Raw genomic sequence first — 15521 nt, 5'->3', positions numbered from 1 at the left:
CACACTAGTAAAGTAATGCTCAAAATTCTCCAAGCCAGGCATCAGCAAAACGTGAACCATGAACTTCTAGAAGTTCAAGCTGGTTTTAGAAAAGACAGAGGGAACAGAGATCAAATTGGCAAGATCCACTGGATCATTGAAAAAGCAAGAGAGTTCCAGAAAAACATCTATTTCTGCTTTACTGACTATGCCAAAGTCTTTGACTGTGTGGATCACAATAAACTGTGGAAAATTCTGAAAGAGATGGGAATACCAGACCACCTGACCTGCCTCTTGAGAAACCTATATGCAGGTCAGGAAGCAACAATTAGAACTGGACATGGAACAACAGACTGGTTCCAAATGGGAAAAGGAGTACATCAAGGCTGTATATTGTCACCCTGCTTATTTAACTTTTATGCTGTGTACATCATGGGAAACGCTGGGCTGGAGGAAGCAAAAGCTGGAATCAAGATTGCTGAGAGAAATATCAATAACTTTAGATATGCAGATAACACTACCCTTATGGCAGAAAGTGAAGAGGAACTAAAAAGCCTCTTGATGAATGAAAGAGGAGAGTGAAAAAGTTGGCTTAAAGCTCAACATTTAGAAAATGAAGATCATGGCATCTGGTCCCATCACTTCATGGCAAATAGATGGGGAGACAGTGGAAACAGTGGCTGACTTTATTTTTCTGGGTTCCCAAATCACTGCAGATGGTGACTGCAGCCATGAAATTAAAAGACGTTTACTCCTTGGAAGGAAAGTTATGACCAACCTAGATAGCATATTCAAAAGCAGAGACATTACTTTGTCAACAAACATCCATCTAGTCAAGGCTATGGTTTTTCCAGTAATCATGTATGGATGTGAGAGTTGGACTATAAAGAAAGCTGAGTACAGAAGAATTGATGCTTTTGAACTGTGGTGTTGGAGAAGACTCTTGAGAGTCCCTTGGACTGCAAGGAGATCCAACCAGCCCATCCTAAAGGAGATCAGCCCTGAATATTCATTGGAAGGACTGATGTTGAAGCAGAAACTCAGTACTTTGGCCACCTGATGCGAAGAATTAAATCATTGGAAAAGACCCTGATGCTGGGAAAGATTGAAGGAAGGAGGAGAAGGGGATAATAGAGGATGAGATGGTTGAATGGCATCATCGACTTGATGGACATGAGTTTGAGTAATCTCCAGGAATTGGTGATGGACAGGGAGGGCTGGTGTGCTGCAGTCCATGGGGTTGCAAAGAGTTGGACACTACTGAGCTACTGAACTGAACCATGTCAGAAACTGTACCTTCATTCAATCATGCAACACATCATTAGTCATAAACCTCAAGTTTTCTAGACTGGATTTGGGAGTAAAAAATAAAAAGTCTAACAAGATGTGTTCCAGACACATATATTTCAGCAGAAAGAAGACACATCAGGTAAACAGAGTAAAAACTACACTGAAAATCATCAATTGCTATTCAAAGTTCTACCCCTCCTTCCCTTTAACTGTTAATTAGCATTTCTGAAGTTGTTATGAATTGTTTAATCATTTTCTTATTCCGGACATGAATTAATCCAATCAACTCAGCTGATTGATAGTTCAAGCAAATATATTCATGCTTGTTCACAGTAGTCAAGAATTCTCCCAGAAGAAATCTCTTAGGATAAAAACTACTGAGTCAGTGGGTACTGCACTCATTTGATCCTTATCAAATGTTACCAATTCTGTCTTCAATACCTCCAAAAATTGTTTACCAGCATATGTCCCATCAGCAGGGAGAGAAAGCCAAATTCCTCCTCCTGTGTCCCAGCTGTCTTGATCAATCCAGTGGGCAATGAAATTAGCATTACATTCATTTGTATATTTTTATCGGTATGTATTCACATAACACAAAATTCACCCCTTTAAAAAGGGTATCTCCAACCTCCAGGATCTAATGCCTGATGTGGAGCTGATGTAATAATAACAGAAATAAAGTGCACAATAAATGTAACGCACTTGAATCATCTGCAAACCAGCCCTCCATCCCTAGTCTGGGGAAGAACTGTCTTCCACAAATCTTGTCCCTGGTGCCAAAAACGTTGGGTACCACTGCTTTAAAGTATATAATTCAGGGACTTCTTTGGTGGCCCAGTGGTTAAAAATTTGCCTGCCATGCAGGGACACGGGTTCAATCCCTGGTCCAGGAAGATTTCAAACGCCTCGCTCAGGACAACTAGGCTCGTGCACCACAACTACAGAGCCCACACTTTAGAGCCCGGGAGCCGAAGCTACTGAAGCCCACATGCTCAAGAGCCTGTGCTCTGCAACAGGAGAAGTCACCACAGTGAGAAAGGACATTGCAAGGAAGAGTAGCCCCCGCTGGCAGTAACTAGAGAAAGCCTGTGCATAATATTGATGACCCAGCACAGTCAAAACTAAATAAATAAAACTTTTTAAAGTATACAATTTTATGGTTTTCACTTTACTCACAGAGTTGTGTATCCCTCACCATGATTCATTTTAGAACTTTTCATCACCTTAAATAGAAACCCCATAGCCACCACTGGGGAATCCCAATTGCCCCCCAGCATCCCCAATTCCTGAAAACGGCCAGTCTGTCTTCTCCCTGGGTTTTTCTGCTCTGGAATGCAGGAGACAAGGGTTCTATCCCTGGGTTGGGAAGATTGCCTGGAGAAGGAAACGGCAACCCACTGCAGCATTCTTGCCTGGAGAATCCCATGGACAGAGAAGCCAGGCAGGCTCGCAAGTCCATGGAGTCACAAGAGCTGGACACGACTTAATGACTAAACCACCACCTATGATTGGAATCATACAATTCGTGACCTGTGGGGTCTGGCTTCTTTCACTTAGTGTGATGCTCTCACGGTTCTTCCATGTTGTAGTCTCTGTCAGTACTTCATTCCTTCTTATGATTAAACAGTATTCCATTGTGTGAGTGTATGATGTTTTGCTTATCCCTTCATCAATGGGTGGTCATTTCCATTTAGCTTCTACTTTTGGCTCTTGTGAGTAATGCAGCCATCAACGTTTCCAACTATATACTTCTGGTATTTTCCTGATGATCCAGTGGTCAAGAATCTGCCTTGCAATGCAGGGGACATGGGTTTGATCCCTGGTCAGGGAAGTAAGAGCCCACATGCCTCAGGGTGACTAAGTCTGAGTGCCACAACTACTGAAGCCTGTGCAACACAACTAGAGAGACTCTGAGCATTGTGACCAAAGATCCCGCATGAGCAAAGACCATCTTGCATGCTGCAACTAAGACCCAGCTTAGCCAAGTAAATAAATATTATAAATAAATTATATCATTTCATAAGGGACTATCAGTGAGTTTCTCCATCTATTCATGCTTTTCTTGGCTGGATAAATGTTGCATTGCAGAACCTTTGAGGGCAAGGACCTCACTTTCCTGCTCTCCACTGGCATATTTATGAGGATTAAAATATGTTAGATAAGAAAGAGCTAGCTGGTGGACTATTAAACTTCCCTACATTCAACCCAAAGTAGCCACCAAAATAATGAGCAAGACCTATAATAACGATGTCTACATTCAGTGGCTCAGTCGTGTCTGACTCTTTGTGACCCCATGGGACTGTATCTTGTCAGGTTCCTCTGTCCATAGAATTTTCCAGGCAAGAATCCTGGAGTGGGTTGCTATGCTCTCCTCCAGGGGATCTCCCTGACCCAGGGATCGAACCCACATCTCTTGCATCTCCTGCACTGGCAGGCGGGTTCTTACTGCTGCACCATCTGGGAAGCCTGAAGATATCTATATGTTTTATTTAATTTTGAATTTGATCCCCCATGTACTTCCAGCACTCTGGACTGTAAGCTTTGTAGCCATGCTCTCCTCTGACCCCTGACCCCATGAGGGTCTGGCCACGAGAGAATGGGAGCACCCACTCAGCTGTCTGGACAGAACAGAGGCACCCCCAGCATCTTCCTGATAACCTCTAGCTGAGGGTATTGGCAGATATTGGGCTTTCCTGCTGGCTCAATGGTAAAGAATCTTCATGCCAATGCAGGAGACCTCGGTTCAATCCTTGGGTTGGAAAGATTCCCTGGAGAAGGAAATGGCAGGCCACTCCAGTATTCTTGCCTGGGAAATTCCATGAACAGAGGAGCCTTGGTGGGCTACAGTGCATGGGGTCACAAAGAGTCGGACACAACTTAGAGACTAAACAACATATCATCAAGATATCATCAAGTCCATCCCAAACACCAACCCACACTAGCAAAGCATGAGAAAGCCAGATACCCACACCTTCCCCTACCAATCCCAGGCAAGGACCCTCTTCTCAATCTTTACCAATCTAATCAACAAAGTACACTTAATTTCCTTTAAGGAATCATCAGAAGATGGCCTCTGGTCACATCTTATACACTAAGGAAATCATTGGATTCTCCCCTGTTGACAGTACCGCCATCAACCATCCTGGTGACCAGTGTGTTTCTAGGTGCCCAAGAAGCAAAAAAGATGTCCAGTTATGGTAGAATGTTGGCAAAAAGGAAGCCAGGTAAATGTCCACTTATAGTGAAATGCAACCCCGAGTGACAGTTCACAGTGACATAAATAACAAGATCTCTTTGCTGTGTTTCATGTTGTATTGATCACCTATTTAATTTCATTCCACTGCTGATAATCAAAGTCCCTGGGGATGGGCATCCTAAGTTGTGCTTTCCTCTGACCAGAAGCGAGAGTGTGCAGGAATTCCCAGGAGACCGTGGCACAAGCCATGAGTTCAACCTGATGTTTAGACCCAGGTCTAAACAGGAGGGGCTGGACTCCAGGGACCTAAGCTCCTGAGTCAGACGTGGAAACCCAGCTCATTCACTTACACGGGAAAGGGGGCGGGACCCCAGAGGTTTCCTAGCAGCCCCCAGGACAGGACTCAGTGAGCAGTGATTGCTCAGCAATGAAAGGATTAATTGATAATTGCATCTCCTGCGAGGGGGTGGGGCAAAAGAGGGTGGATCCTGTAGGGTGTGTCAAGGTGGGCACAGTATACAAAGCTGGGTTGTAGGGCCCTGGCCTCAGACCTTCCTGCAGAGCCCCAAAGGTGGAGAGCAGAGCAGCAGTGAGGAACCAAGAACCTCAGTCTACCATGGGTGAGTACGGGCCAGGGCGAAAGGCCTGGGCTAGAGGCTGGGGGTCATGGCCGAGGCCGGAGGTCTCCTGGGTACCCAGAGGAAGGCCCAGCTGTCCGAGAGGGCTTCCTGTGGTGGGGAGGACGCTGCAGAGTCTGGGGCATGGAATTACGTTATCTGGACAAGATGAACAGAGAGCCAGCCCACCGCGGCCCCCTGCAAACATCAGGGTCACTTCAGCCCTTGGATAGTGAGGGGACCTGGCGCCCAGGAGAGCCCGTCCTGCCTGCCTTCGCAGGCTGGAGGCCCTGGGGCTGAGATCAGGCCCATCACAAGGATGTGGACACTGAGGCCCAGAGATGTGTGAGGGCTGGGGTGGGAGGAGAACCAGGCTGGCACCAGGGGCGGCCAGGCCGGATGCCACACGCTTAACCTTGCACCAGCCTCTACCGGCAAGCGTGAGCCCCTCGTCCGCTCACCAGGGCCTGAGCCAGGCCGGGGGAGGGGGGCTGGGGACCATCTGGAGGTGGGCTTCGTCTGACCCTCCTTCTCCCCCAATGGCTCTCAGGACCTGCAGGGAGGCAGCGGCGGCAGCGCACGGTGTTCAACAAAGAACAGTTACGCGAGCTTGAGGAACACTTCGTAAACAACCAGTACCCGAGCTACTGGGCTCGTGAGGACTTGGCGGCCAGGCTCAACCTGGAGGAGTACAAAGTGCAGGTCAGATCCCACCCCCACCCACCGTGCCCACAGCTATACCAGGGCCAGCTCCCACCTTGGCACTTACCACGTGCCGCATCCGGGGGCCAGCTTTCCGCCCCTCCAAGGTCCAAGGGGCCCGAGCCGGGCCCTGGGTCACTCAGGAAGCAAGGGCTCTCCTGGGGTCCGGATCTCAGGGCCTCTGGGAACCCAGGGAGCCCCTCTGGCAGACCGTCTTCCTGGCGCTCGAGCTCCTGAGTGACCAAGGCTGGCCACTCCTGCCCTCTTCAGGTCTCCTCTGCGGCCTCTTGAAAACTCCAGGAGCCTCTAATTGGGCCTGGGGGAACCGAGGCCGGCTTCTGCTCCACCGGCGGGCAGCCTCACACCCACCCCCGGAGGCCGCAAATGCGCACGGCCCCTCCTTTGACGCCTCCTCCCCGGCCCCTCTGTCTCCAGGTGTGGTTCAAGAACCGCCGGGCCAAAAACGCTCGGCTGAAGCGATTGACCCAGGGGCCTGGCCAGGGTTCCCGCAGCGCTTCCACCGACGGTGGAGTTCCCGACGACCCCGCTCCCAGGACTGCCTCTATCCCTGCCGCCGCGGCTGCAGTCTCTGCGCCCCCAGAAGGCCCGGGGTTCCGCAGCCCCTCTCCGCCCAGCCCCGCCAGCATGCTCAGCGCACCAGCACCCGGCGGCGTCCCTAGCCAAGGCCAGGCCAGCTGTGCCCTGGCTCAGGGCGCCCAGGACGGCTTCCCTATGGCAGCTCCAGCCTCGACCCCAGGTCTGACTTCAGCCCCGACTCCAGACTGGGTTCAGGACCCCTGCGCCGCTTCGGACTCCTTGCCAGACTCTGTTGTCATCTTTGATTTCACAGACCTCTTCCCGCTCCAAGAACCATCCCACGAACCTCCCTCCGTCTTGTTCTCGGAGTACCAAAAGGGAGATGTCTCTGCGGATGAGAACGACTCCGGCCCCCAGAATTTCTGAATCTATAGAGTCATCTGTCCCAGCAAAGTCCTGCAGACCTTGGCCTGCACTGGGGTGCAGAAACCCTGGCGGCTTGGCCAATCACCAAGTAACGGCTAGTCACTGTCGGGAGAGACGCACCTAAGTGTATCCGGCCTGCGGGAGGGGGTCATTTGTGTTCGCCGAGAAGCGGCCCTCGGGGGTCGCGCTGCTCTGAGTGTCCCCGCCACTTTATTTAGGGCACACGCGGGCAGTTCAGCTGGTTCCTAAGCCAGCCATGGAATTGCTGCTCCCGGTGTGCGCTTGGCTTTGGTGGGTGCCACCCGCAGGAACTTCCCAGGGGACACTTGACCGGCCTCGATCGCCCAGAGCTCCTGCTGATCCCAGGGACATTTAGGATGTGAGCCTTTGTGATGGTTGCCCATCTGCTGTCTGGCGACTTCTCTGTGATTTTTCATACTGATTCCTTGATGAGAGAGAAACTGAGCCCTACTCATGTTTATTAGGCATTAGGAATACTTGCAGAGTGCCCTTTTTTATTTTTTGAATTTTTTGGTTAATTTTTCTTAATTTGTTTGAATTTATCATTTTATCCCTTTTGGGGATAAAACTTTAATTACCATTAAAGTGTTGCAAACATTTCTTTTCCCACTCATGTTCTTTGGAAGTAGAATTTCCTGATTTTCCTGTCTATTTCAGTGCCTCTCCTTATCTGTTGTGGTCAACCAGTGTTTTCCTTTTTTTTTTGGTCTCCATCAGTGGCACACTGATATGCTGTAAAACAAAATGAATTTATTAATAAAGACTTAAAATAACCTTCAGAAGCCTCATTCTCAAGTTGACATAAAAATTCAGAAAACCTGACACTCAATGTCAACTTGCCTTATCACAGACTGAAAATAGTTTGTTGGGGGTATCAGTTCTGGGTCCTTGGTCTACTACTTTCAATCCACCTCAAAGATTGTTTAAAGAAATCTTTCATTATCATAAGAAAGATATTGGTCATAAATGTATTCTCTAAAATCTTACCAGTATCATCTTCCATGTTTAGGTCTTAGTGAAAATGTTAATTGCTCAGTCAGGTCCAGTGCTTTGCAACCCCATGGACTGTAGCTCGCCAGGCTCTGTTTTGGGAGCCAAGAGAGAGGAAATGTCTCTGGAAATGGGATTTCCTAGGCAAGAATACTTGAATGGGTAGCCCTTCCCTTCTCCAGGGGATCTTCCTGACCCAGGGATCGAACCTGGGTCTCATGCACTGTAGGCAGGTTATCATCTGAGCCACTTTGGGTCTTAAGACTCCTACAATTGATTGTGTGTGTGTGGTGTGAGTCAGGGATTCCTTTCTCATTTATCCTCATGAATTTACTGCTGTCAGTGTATGGAGAGACTGGTTAACTTGTCATAAATCAAAGATCCATTCATGCATGGACTCAGTATCTACAAAGTCTGCATTTGGGATTGACGGTCTGGTATCCTTGCACCAATTATATGCTCCTTTGTCTCCAGTTTCTCTGCTGTCTTCTGTGACAGTCTTGGCTCCAGGGTCTCCCCACAGCTGGTTCTCTGACCCTGCCCTGGTCCATTTAGCAAATGCTCCAATCCTCTTAAGCCAGGGAAGCCTCAGCTGAGCAGAGAGAGACTTAGATCAGATTGGAGGGAGGGAAGGGAGACACATGACAGGTCACAGACCTGGCAAGGGTGGACAGACACGAGAGTGTGGACAGTCCTGGGGCTACCAGGATACAACAGCAGCTGCTCCTGCTTGTCTAACAGACCCTGTTGGGAAAAATATAGAAGCACACCTAGGAGACAGAAGCAGAGGAAGGAAACCAAGAAGGAGAAGCACTGGGACTTCCCTGGTGATCCAGTGGCTAAGAATCTGCTTTCCGATGCACAGGCCTCAGGTTCAATCCCTGATCAGGGAACAAAGATCTCACATGCTGCATAGCACGAAGCCTGTGCACGCATCAGCCAGAGACAGCCTGTATATGGCAAGGAAGACCCAATGCAGCCAGAATAAATAAGATAAAAAAATACATTACCATATGTAAAATAGATGGGTTTCCCTGATAGCTCAGTTGGTAAATAATCCACCTACAACACAGGTGATGCTGGTTTGGTTCCTGGGTCGAGAAGATCCCCTGAAGAAGGGACAGGCTACACCACTCTTGTATTCTTGGGCTTCCCTTGTGGCTCAGCTGTTAAAGAATCTGCTGGCAATGTGGGATACCTGGGTTCGATCCTTGGGTTGGGAAGATCCCCTGGAAAAGGGACAGGCTAATCACTCCAGTATTCTGGCCTGGAGAATTTCATGACCTGTATAGTCCACGGGGTCACAAAGAGTCAGACACGAGTGAGTGACTTTCATTTCACTATGTAAAATAGACAGTCAGTGTGAGTTTATTATATGACACAGGGCACCCAAAGCTGGTGCTCTGTGACAACCTGGAGGGATGGGGTGGGGAGGGAGGTGGGAGGAGGGTTCAGGAGGGAGGGGACACAGGTATGCCTATGGCCAATTCATATTGATGTATGGCAAAAACAATCACAATATTGTAAAGTAATTATCTTCCAATTAAAATAAATAAATAATTTTTTTAAAAGTACATGAACGTTTATAGCAGCATTAGTCATAATAGCCAAAAGATGGAAACATCTCAGGTGTCCACCAATTGAAGAAAGAATAAACAAAATGTGGTACATTTCTACAACAGAATATTATTCCACCATAAAAAGGAATGAAGCACTGACTCATGCTACAACACGATGAACCTTGCAAACAAACATTCCAAGTGAAAGAAACCAGACACAAGAGAGCACACAGTATATGATTCCATTTCTATGAAATATGCAGAATAGGCAAGTCTGTAGAGACACAAAGTGGATTTATGGCTGCCCATGGCTGGCGAGGGGCAGGGGGGGGGGTGGACAATTAGGACTGACTGTTTAACAGGTTCCCAATTTCTTTAGGAAGTGATGAAATGTTCTAGAACTAAGTGGTGATAGTTGTATAACACTGGGTTGCTGTGCTAAGTCACTTCAGTCGTGTTCAACTCTTTGCAACCCCATGGACTGTAGCCCACCAGGTTCCTCTGTCCATGGGATTCTCCAGGCAAGAATACTGGAGTGGGTTGCCATGCCCTCCTCCAGGGGATCTTCCTGACCCAGGAGTTGAACCTGCACCTCTTATGTCTCCAGCATCAGCAGGCAGGTTCTTTACCACTAGCATCACCTGTGAAACTCTATATAACTCTATATAAAGTGTACAGTTTAAGACGGTTCAAATGGTAAATTTTATGTTTTGTGTATCTTGTGCTTTGCTGGAGCAGCCGTGAAGAGATACCCCATGCCCAAGGTAAGACAAACCCAAGTAAGATGGTAGGTGTTGCAAGAGGGCATCAGAGGGCAGACACACTGAAACCATACTCACAGAAAACTAGTCAATCTAATCACACTAGGACCACAGCCTTGTCTAACTCAATGAAACTAAGCCATGCCCGTGGGGCAACCCAAGATGGGCGGGTCATGGTGGAGAGATCTGACAGAATGTGGTCCACTGGAGAAGGGAATGGCAAACCACTTCAGTATTCGTGCCTTGAGAACCCCATGAACAGTATGAAAAGGCAAAATGATAGGATACTGAAAGAGAAACTCCCCAGGTCAGTAGGTGCCCAATATGCTACTGGAGATCAATGGAGAAATAACTCCAGAAAGAATGAAGGGATGGAGCCAAAGCAAAAAGAATACCCAGCTGTGGATGTGACTGGTGATAGAAGCAAGGTCCAATGCTGTAAAGAGCAATATTGCATAGGAACCTGGAATGTCAGGTCCATGAATCAAGGCAAATTGGAAGTGGTCAAACAAGAGATGGCAGGAGTGAATGTCGACATTCTAGGAATCAGCAAACTGAAATGAACTGGAATGGGTGAATTTAACTCAGATGACCATTATATCTACTACTGCAGGCAGGAATCCCTCAGAAGAAATGGAGTAGGCATCATGGTCAACAAAAGAGTCCAAAATGCACTACTTGGATGCAATCTCAAAAACGACAGAATGATCTCTGTTCATTTCCAAGGCAAACCATTCAATATCACAGTAATCCAAGTCTATACCCCAACCAGTAATGCTGAAGAAGCTGAAGTTGAACGGTTCTATGAAGACCTACAAGACCTTTTAGAACTAACACCCAAAAAAGATGTCCTTTTCATTATAGGGGACTGGAATGCAAAAGTAGGAAGTCAAGAAACACCTGGAGTAACAGGCAAATTTGGCTTTGGAATACGGAATGAAGCAGAGCAAAGACTAATAGAGTTTTGCCAAGAAAATGCACTGGTCATAACAAACACCCTCTTCCAACAACACAAGAGAAGACTCTACACATGGACATCACCAGATGGTCAACACTGAAATCAGATTGATTATATTCTTTGCAGCCAAAGATGGAGAAGCTGTATACAGTCAGCAAAAACAAGACCAGGAGCTGACTGTGGCTCAGACCATGAACTCCTTATTGCCAAATTCAGACTTAAATTGAAGAAAGTAGGGAAAACCACTAGACGATTCAGATATGACCTAAATCAAATCCCTTATGATTATACAGTGGAAGTGAGAAATAGATTTAAGGGCCTAGATCTGATAGATAGAGTGCCTGATGAACTATGGAATGAGGTTTGTGACATTGTACAGGAGACAGGGATCAAGACCATCCCCATGGAAAAGAAATGCAAAAAAGCAAAATGGCTGTCTGGGGAGACCTTACAAATAGCTGTGAAAAGAAGAGATGTGAAAAGCAAAGGAGAAAAGGAAAGATATAAACATCTGAATGCAGAGTTCCAAAGAATAGCAAGAAAAGATAAGAAAGCCTTCTTCAGCGATCAATGCAAAGAAATAGAGGAAAACAACGGAATGGGAAAGACTAGGGATCTCTTCAAGAAAATCAGAGATACCAAAGGAACATTTCATCAAAGATGGGCTCGATAAAGGACAGAAATGGTATGGACCTAACAGAAGCAGAAGATATTAAGAAGAGATGGCAAGAATACACAGAAGAACTGTACAAAAAAGATCTTCACGACCCAGATAATCACGATGGTGTGATTACTGACCTAGAGCCAGACATCCTGGAATGTGAAGTCAAGTGGGCCTTAGAAAGCGTCACTACCAACAAAGCTAGTGGAGGTGATGGAATTCCAGTTCAGCTCTTTCAAATCCTGAAAGATGATGCTGTGAAAGTGCTGCACTCAATATGCCAGCAAATTTGGAAAACTCAGCAGTGGCCACAGGACTGGAAAAGGTCAGTTTTCATTCCAATCCCAAAGAAAGACAATGCCAAAGAATGCTCAAACTACCGCACAATTGCACTCATCTCACACGCTAATAAAGTAATGCTCAAAATTCTCTAAGCCAGGCTTCAGCAATATGTGAACCGTGAACTTCCTGATGTTCAAGCTGGTTTTAGAAAATGCAGAGGAACCAGAGATCAAATTGCCAACATCTGCTGGATCACTGAAAAAGCAAGAGAGTTCCAGAAAAACATCTATTTCTGCTTTATTGACTATGCCAAAGCCTTTGACTGTGTGGATCACAATAAACTGTGGAAAATTCTGAAAGAGATGGGAATACCAGACCACTTGATCTGCCTCTTGAGAAATTTGTATGCAGGTCAGGAAGCAACAGTTAGAACTGGACATGGAACAACAGACTGGTTCCAAATAGGAAAAGGAGTACGTCAAGGCTGTATATTGTCACCCTGTTTATTTAACTTATATGCAGAGTACATCATGAGAAACGCTGGACTGGAAGAAACACAAGCTGGAATCAAGATTGCTGGGAGAAATATCAATAACCTCAGATATGCAGATGACACCACTCTTATGGCAGAAAGTGAAGAGGAACTAAAAAGCCTCTTGATGAAGGTTTAAAGTGGAGAGTGAAAAAGTGGGCTTAAAGCTCAACATTCAGAAAACGAAGATCATGGCATCCAGTCCCATCACTTCATGGGAAATAGATGGGGAAACAGTGGAAACAGTGGCTGACTTTATTTTTCTGGGCTCCAAAATCACTGCAGATGGTGATTGCAGCCATGAAATTAAAAGACGCTTACTCCTTGGAAGGAAAGTTATGACCAACCTAGAGAGCATATTCAAAAGCAGAGACATTACTTTGCCAACAAAGGTTCGTCTAGTCAAGGCTATGGTTTTTCCCGTGGTCATGTATGGATGTGAGAGTTGGACTGTGAAGAAAGCTGAGCACAGAAGAATTGATGCTTTTGAACTGTGGTGTTGGAGAAGACTCTTGATAGTCCCTTGGACTGCAAGGAGATCCAACCAGTCCATTCTAAAGGAGATCAGCTCTGGGATTTCTTTGGAAGGAATGATGCTAAAGCTGAAACTCCAGTACTTTGGCCACCTCATGCGAAGAGTTGACTCATTGGAAAAGACTCTGATGCTGGGAGGGATTGGGGGCAAGAGGAGAAGGGGACGACAGAGGATGAGATGGCTGGATGGAATCACTGACTCGATGGACATGAGTCTGAGTGAACTCCGGGAGTCAGTGATGGACAGGGAGGCCTGGCGTGCTGTGATTCATGGGGTCGCAAAGAGTCGGACATGACTGAGCGACTGATCTGATCTGACCTTGATTTTGAAAAACGGCATGAGAACAGACACTAAAGGTGGGTGTGCTGACAGGGTGGCTTTCTCCTATTTCTTGTTTTGAACAAAGATGTGATGTCTGGAACTGCAATAGCCATCTTGCCACCATAAGGCAAAAAAAAAAAAAAAAAAGAACAAGCAGATTCAACAAGCTAACGAAAGCAGAGAATGAAAAAACAGAAAAATTCTAAGACCTTGATTACACTGTTGAGCTGACTGCCAACCACAAGACTCCTTAACAATAAATGTCCTTGAAGCTAAAAAAAAAAAAAAAAAAGATGGGAGGAGCTGCCTGTCATGATGTACCACAAAGTGGAGTCGCTAAGGGACTGGCTGAAAGGAGAGGAGGACTCAGCTTTTCCCTGAATGGAAAGAAATGAGGAAAGTCAGACAACAATAAAAAGCAGGTCTGTACAGCTTTATGGTTGCCAAGGTGGGAGTTGGGGGAGGGACGGACTAGGAGTTTGGGGTTAGTGGATGCAAGCTATTATATATACAGGATGGATAAACAACAAGGTCCCACTGTATAGCACAGGGAACTATTTTCTTTAACAAGTATCAGTATCACCAAGCCCAAGATGGTGATTCACTTGACTATGGTAAATCTTAGAGATGGGAAGAGAGTCTATGAGTACACTGGGGTCCCACATTGATTCCTGGTGATCCCAGGGGATCAGGGAAGATGCAGTTCTCAAAGTCGGCCATAGGGTGTCGCTGTTAGAAATAATTCACTGTCAGTGCGCCTCTTGCTGAATTCTGCTGCTGCTAAGTCGCTTCAGTCGTGTCCGACTCTGTGCGACCCCATAGACGGCAGCCCACCAGGCTCCGCCGTCCCCGGGATTCTACTTTTTTGCTGAATTCTACTTTTCTTGAAAGCATGACTTGTCTTGTTTACTTGCTCAGTCTTGTCCGATTCTTTGCGACCCCATGGACTGTAGCCCGCCAGGCTCCTCTGTCCATGGGATTCTCCAGGCAAGGAAACTGGAGTGGGTTGCCATTGCCTTCTCTTAGCTAAGCCAAATTAGGATCACGGAACTTTCTTTCTCCCCCATGAAGACGTAAAATTAAAATAAAAGGATTATGGTACATATTTCTAGCGCTTACCATTTTTTCCACCTCTCTTCCTCTTCCTGACCACAGTCCCCAGGCAGGACCTACAGGTGGGCGGGGCCGCATATCTGTTCTAGCCAATAGGCTTCCAGTAGCGGTGATATGCGTCACTTCCTGGCTGGCGTCTTAAAGAGCCAGTGCGTGCTTCTTTATGCTCTTTCACAGCCACGTGCACTGAGGGTGCTGGGGTTCCAAGGGTAGAAACGAGACAACAAGATCCCCCTCAGTCTAGATCTGCACTGGCTGATAAAGTAGTTACCCAGCCACGAGGTACAGACAATGACTCTACACGTATATGAAGCAGAGCATTCAGTTCTTCAGTCACACCCACCACATTTCAAGTGCTCAGTAGCATCATGTGGCCAGGCGCCATGGTGCTGGACAGAGCAGATGTTTAAAAAGTCCCGTCATCACAGAGAATTCTACTGGACATTCCACTCCAGATCACTGAAGGGCTGCAGAGAGAACACTTGCCCCAGGGAGGCTTTGCATGTGTTGCATTAATCCATAGATATTTGGGCTTGTTGTTTATTTTTGCTTGTTTTCACTGAAAAAAAGGATTTGAGAATCTTGCGCCTTTTAAATTAACAATTGGTGGCACAATGTGGCTTGGCTCAACCAAGAGGAGGGCTGAAGAGGATAACACCATGAGGACCCTGGTGTGAACTGAGTGGCAAATGGGATGAAAATCAAGCTCCACAGAGCCTTAGTTGCTCATTGAGCTCTCTGTGTGTGATGTCTCTCCTGGCTTAGAACTAAACCACCCAAGAACTCATTTACCAAGAAATTTCAGGATCACTTAAAGTGAAGACATTCTGGGTCTCCTGTGTTGCTACTGTCACTGTTTCCATTTTTCCCCCTGCTGCTGCTGCTAAGTCGCTTCAGTCAAGTCCGACTCTCTGCAACCCCATAGACGGCAGCCCACCAGGCTCTCCTGTCTCTGGGATTCTCCAGGCAAGAACACTGGAATGGGTTGCCATTTCCTCCTCCAATGCATGACAGTGAAAAGTGAAAGTGAAGTTGCTCAGT

The 15521-nt window shown here is 46.7% G+C and overlaps 1 protein-coding gene and 1 long non-coding RNA gene across 4 annotated transcripts; one reads left to right on the top strand and one right to left on the bottom strand.

Moving 5' to 3' along the window:
* Positions 1–4015: 4015 nt before the first annotated feature.
* On the top strand, positions 4016–6772 carry LOC147354679 (uncharacterized). Its single transcript, XM_086354600.1, has 4 exons — positions 4016–5085; positions 5633–5784; positions 6220–6541; positions 6635–6772. The coding sequence occupies exons 1-4, from the start codon at positions 5082–5084 to the stop codon at positions 6745–6747; spliced, it is 591 nt and encodes a 196-aa protein (XP_086210726.1). The 5' UTR covers positions 4016–5081; the 3' UTR covers positions 6748–6772.
* Positions 6773–7224: 452 nt separating this feature from the next.
* LOC147354678 (uncharacterized) lies at positions 7225–14802 on the bottom strand. 3 transcript variants are annotated; one of them, XR_015146532.1, is made up of 3 exons: positions 14487–14579; positions 8769–8987; positions 7225–7500 (listed from the first exon to the last, which is right to left on the bottom strand). It is a non-coding gene; the product is annotated as an uncharacterized LOC147354678 (long non-coding RNA). The 3 variants fall into 3 exon arrangements; XR_015146531.1 differs by lacking the exon at positions 8769–8987 and having other exon boundaries at positions 14487–14802; XR_015146533.1 differs by lacking the exons at positions 8769–8987; positions 14487–14579 and adding an exon at positions 7756–8757.
* Positions 14803–15521: the final 719 nt, after the last annotated feature.

Source organism: Bos grunniens, chromosome 18 (genome assembly GCF_055505025.1).
Source record: "Bos grunniens cultivar Pamir isolate PY7600 chromosome 18, Bosgru_T2T1.0, whole genome shotgun sequence".
NCBI lineage: Eukaryota > Metazoa > Chordata > Mammalia > Artiodactyla > Bovidae > Bos > Bos grunniens.
This window is presented reverse-complemented; position numbering and strand designations above follow the sequence as displayed.

Excerpts from the sequence above, each read along its gene's own strand:
- LOC147354679 (XM_086354600.1), top strand. Across the intron at positions 5,785-6,219 it reads TGGAGGAGTACAAAGTGCAG|GTGTGGTTCAAGAACCGCCG; the intron begins GTCAGATCCCAC and ends CTCTGTCTCCAG. Across the intron at positions 6,542-6,634 it reads AGCTCCAGCCTCGACCCCAG|ACCTCTTCCCGCTCCAAGAA; the intron begins GTCTGACTTCAG and ends TTGATTTCACAG.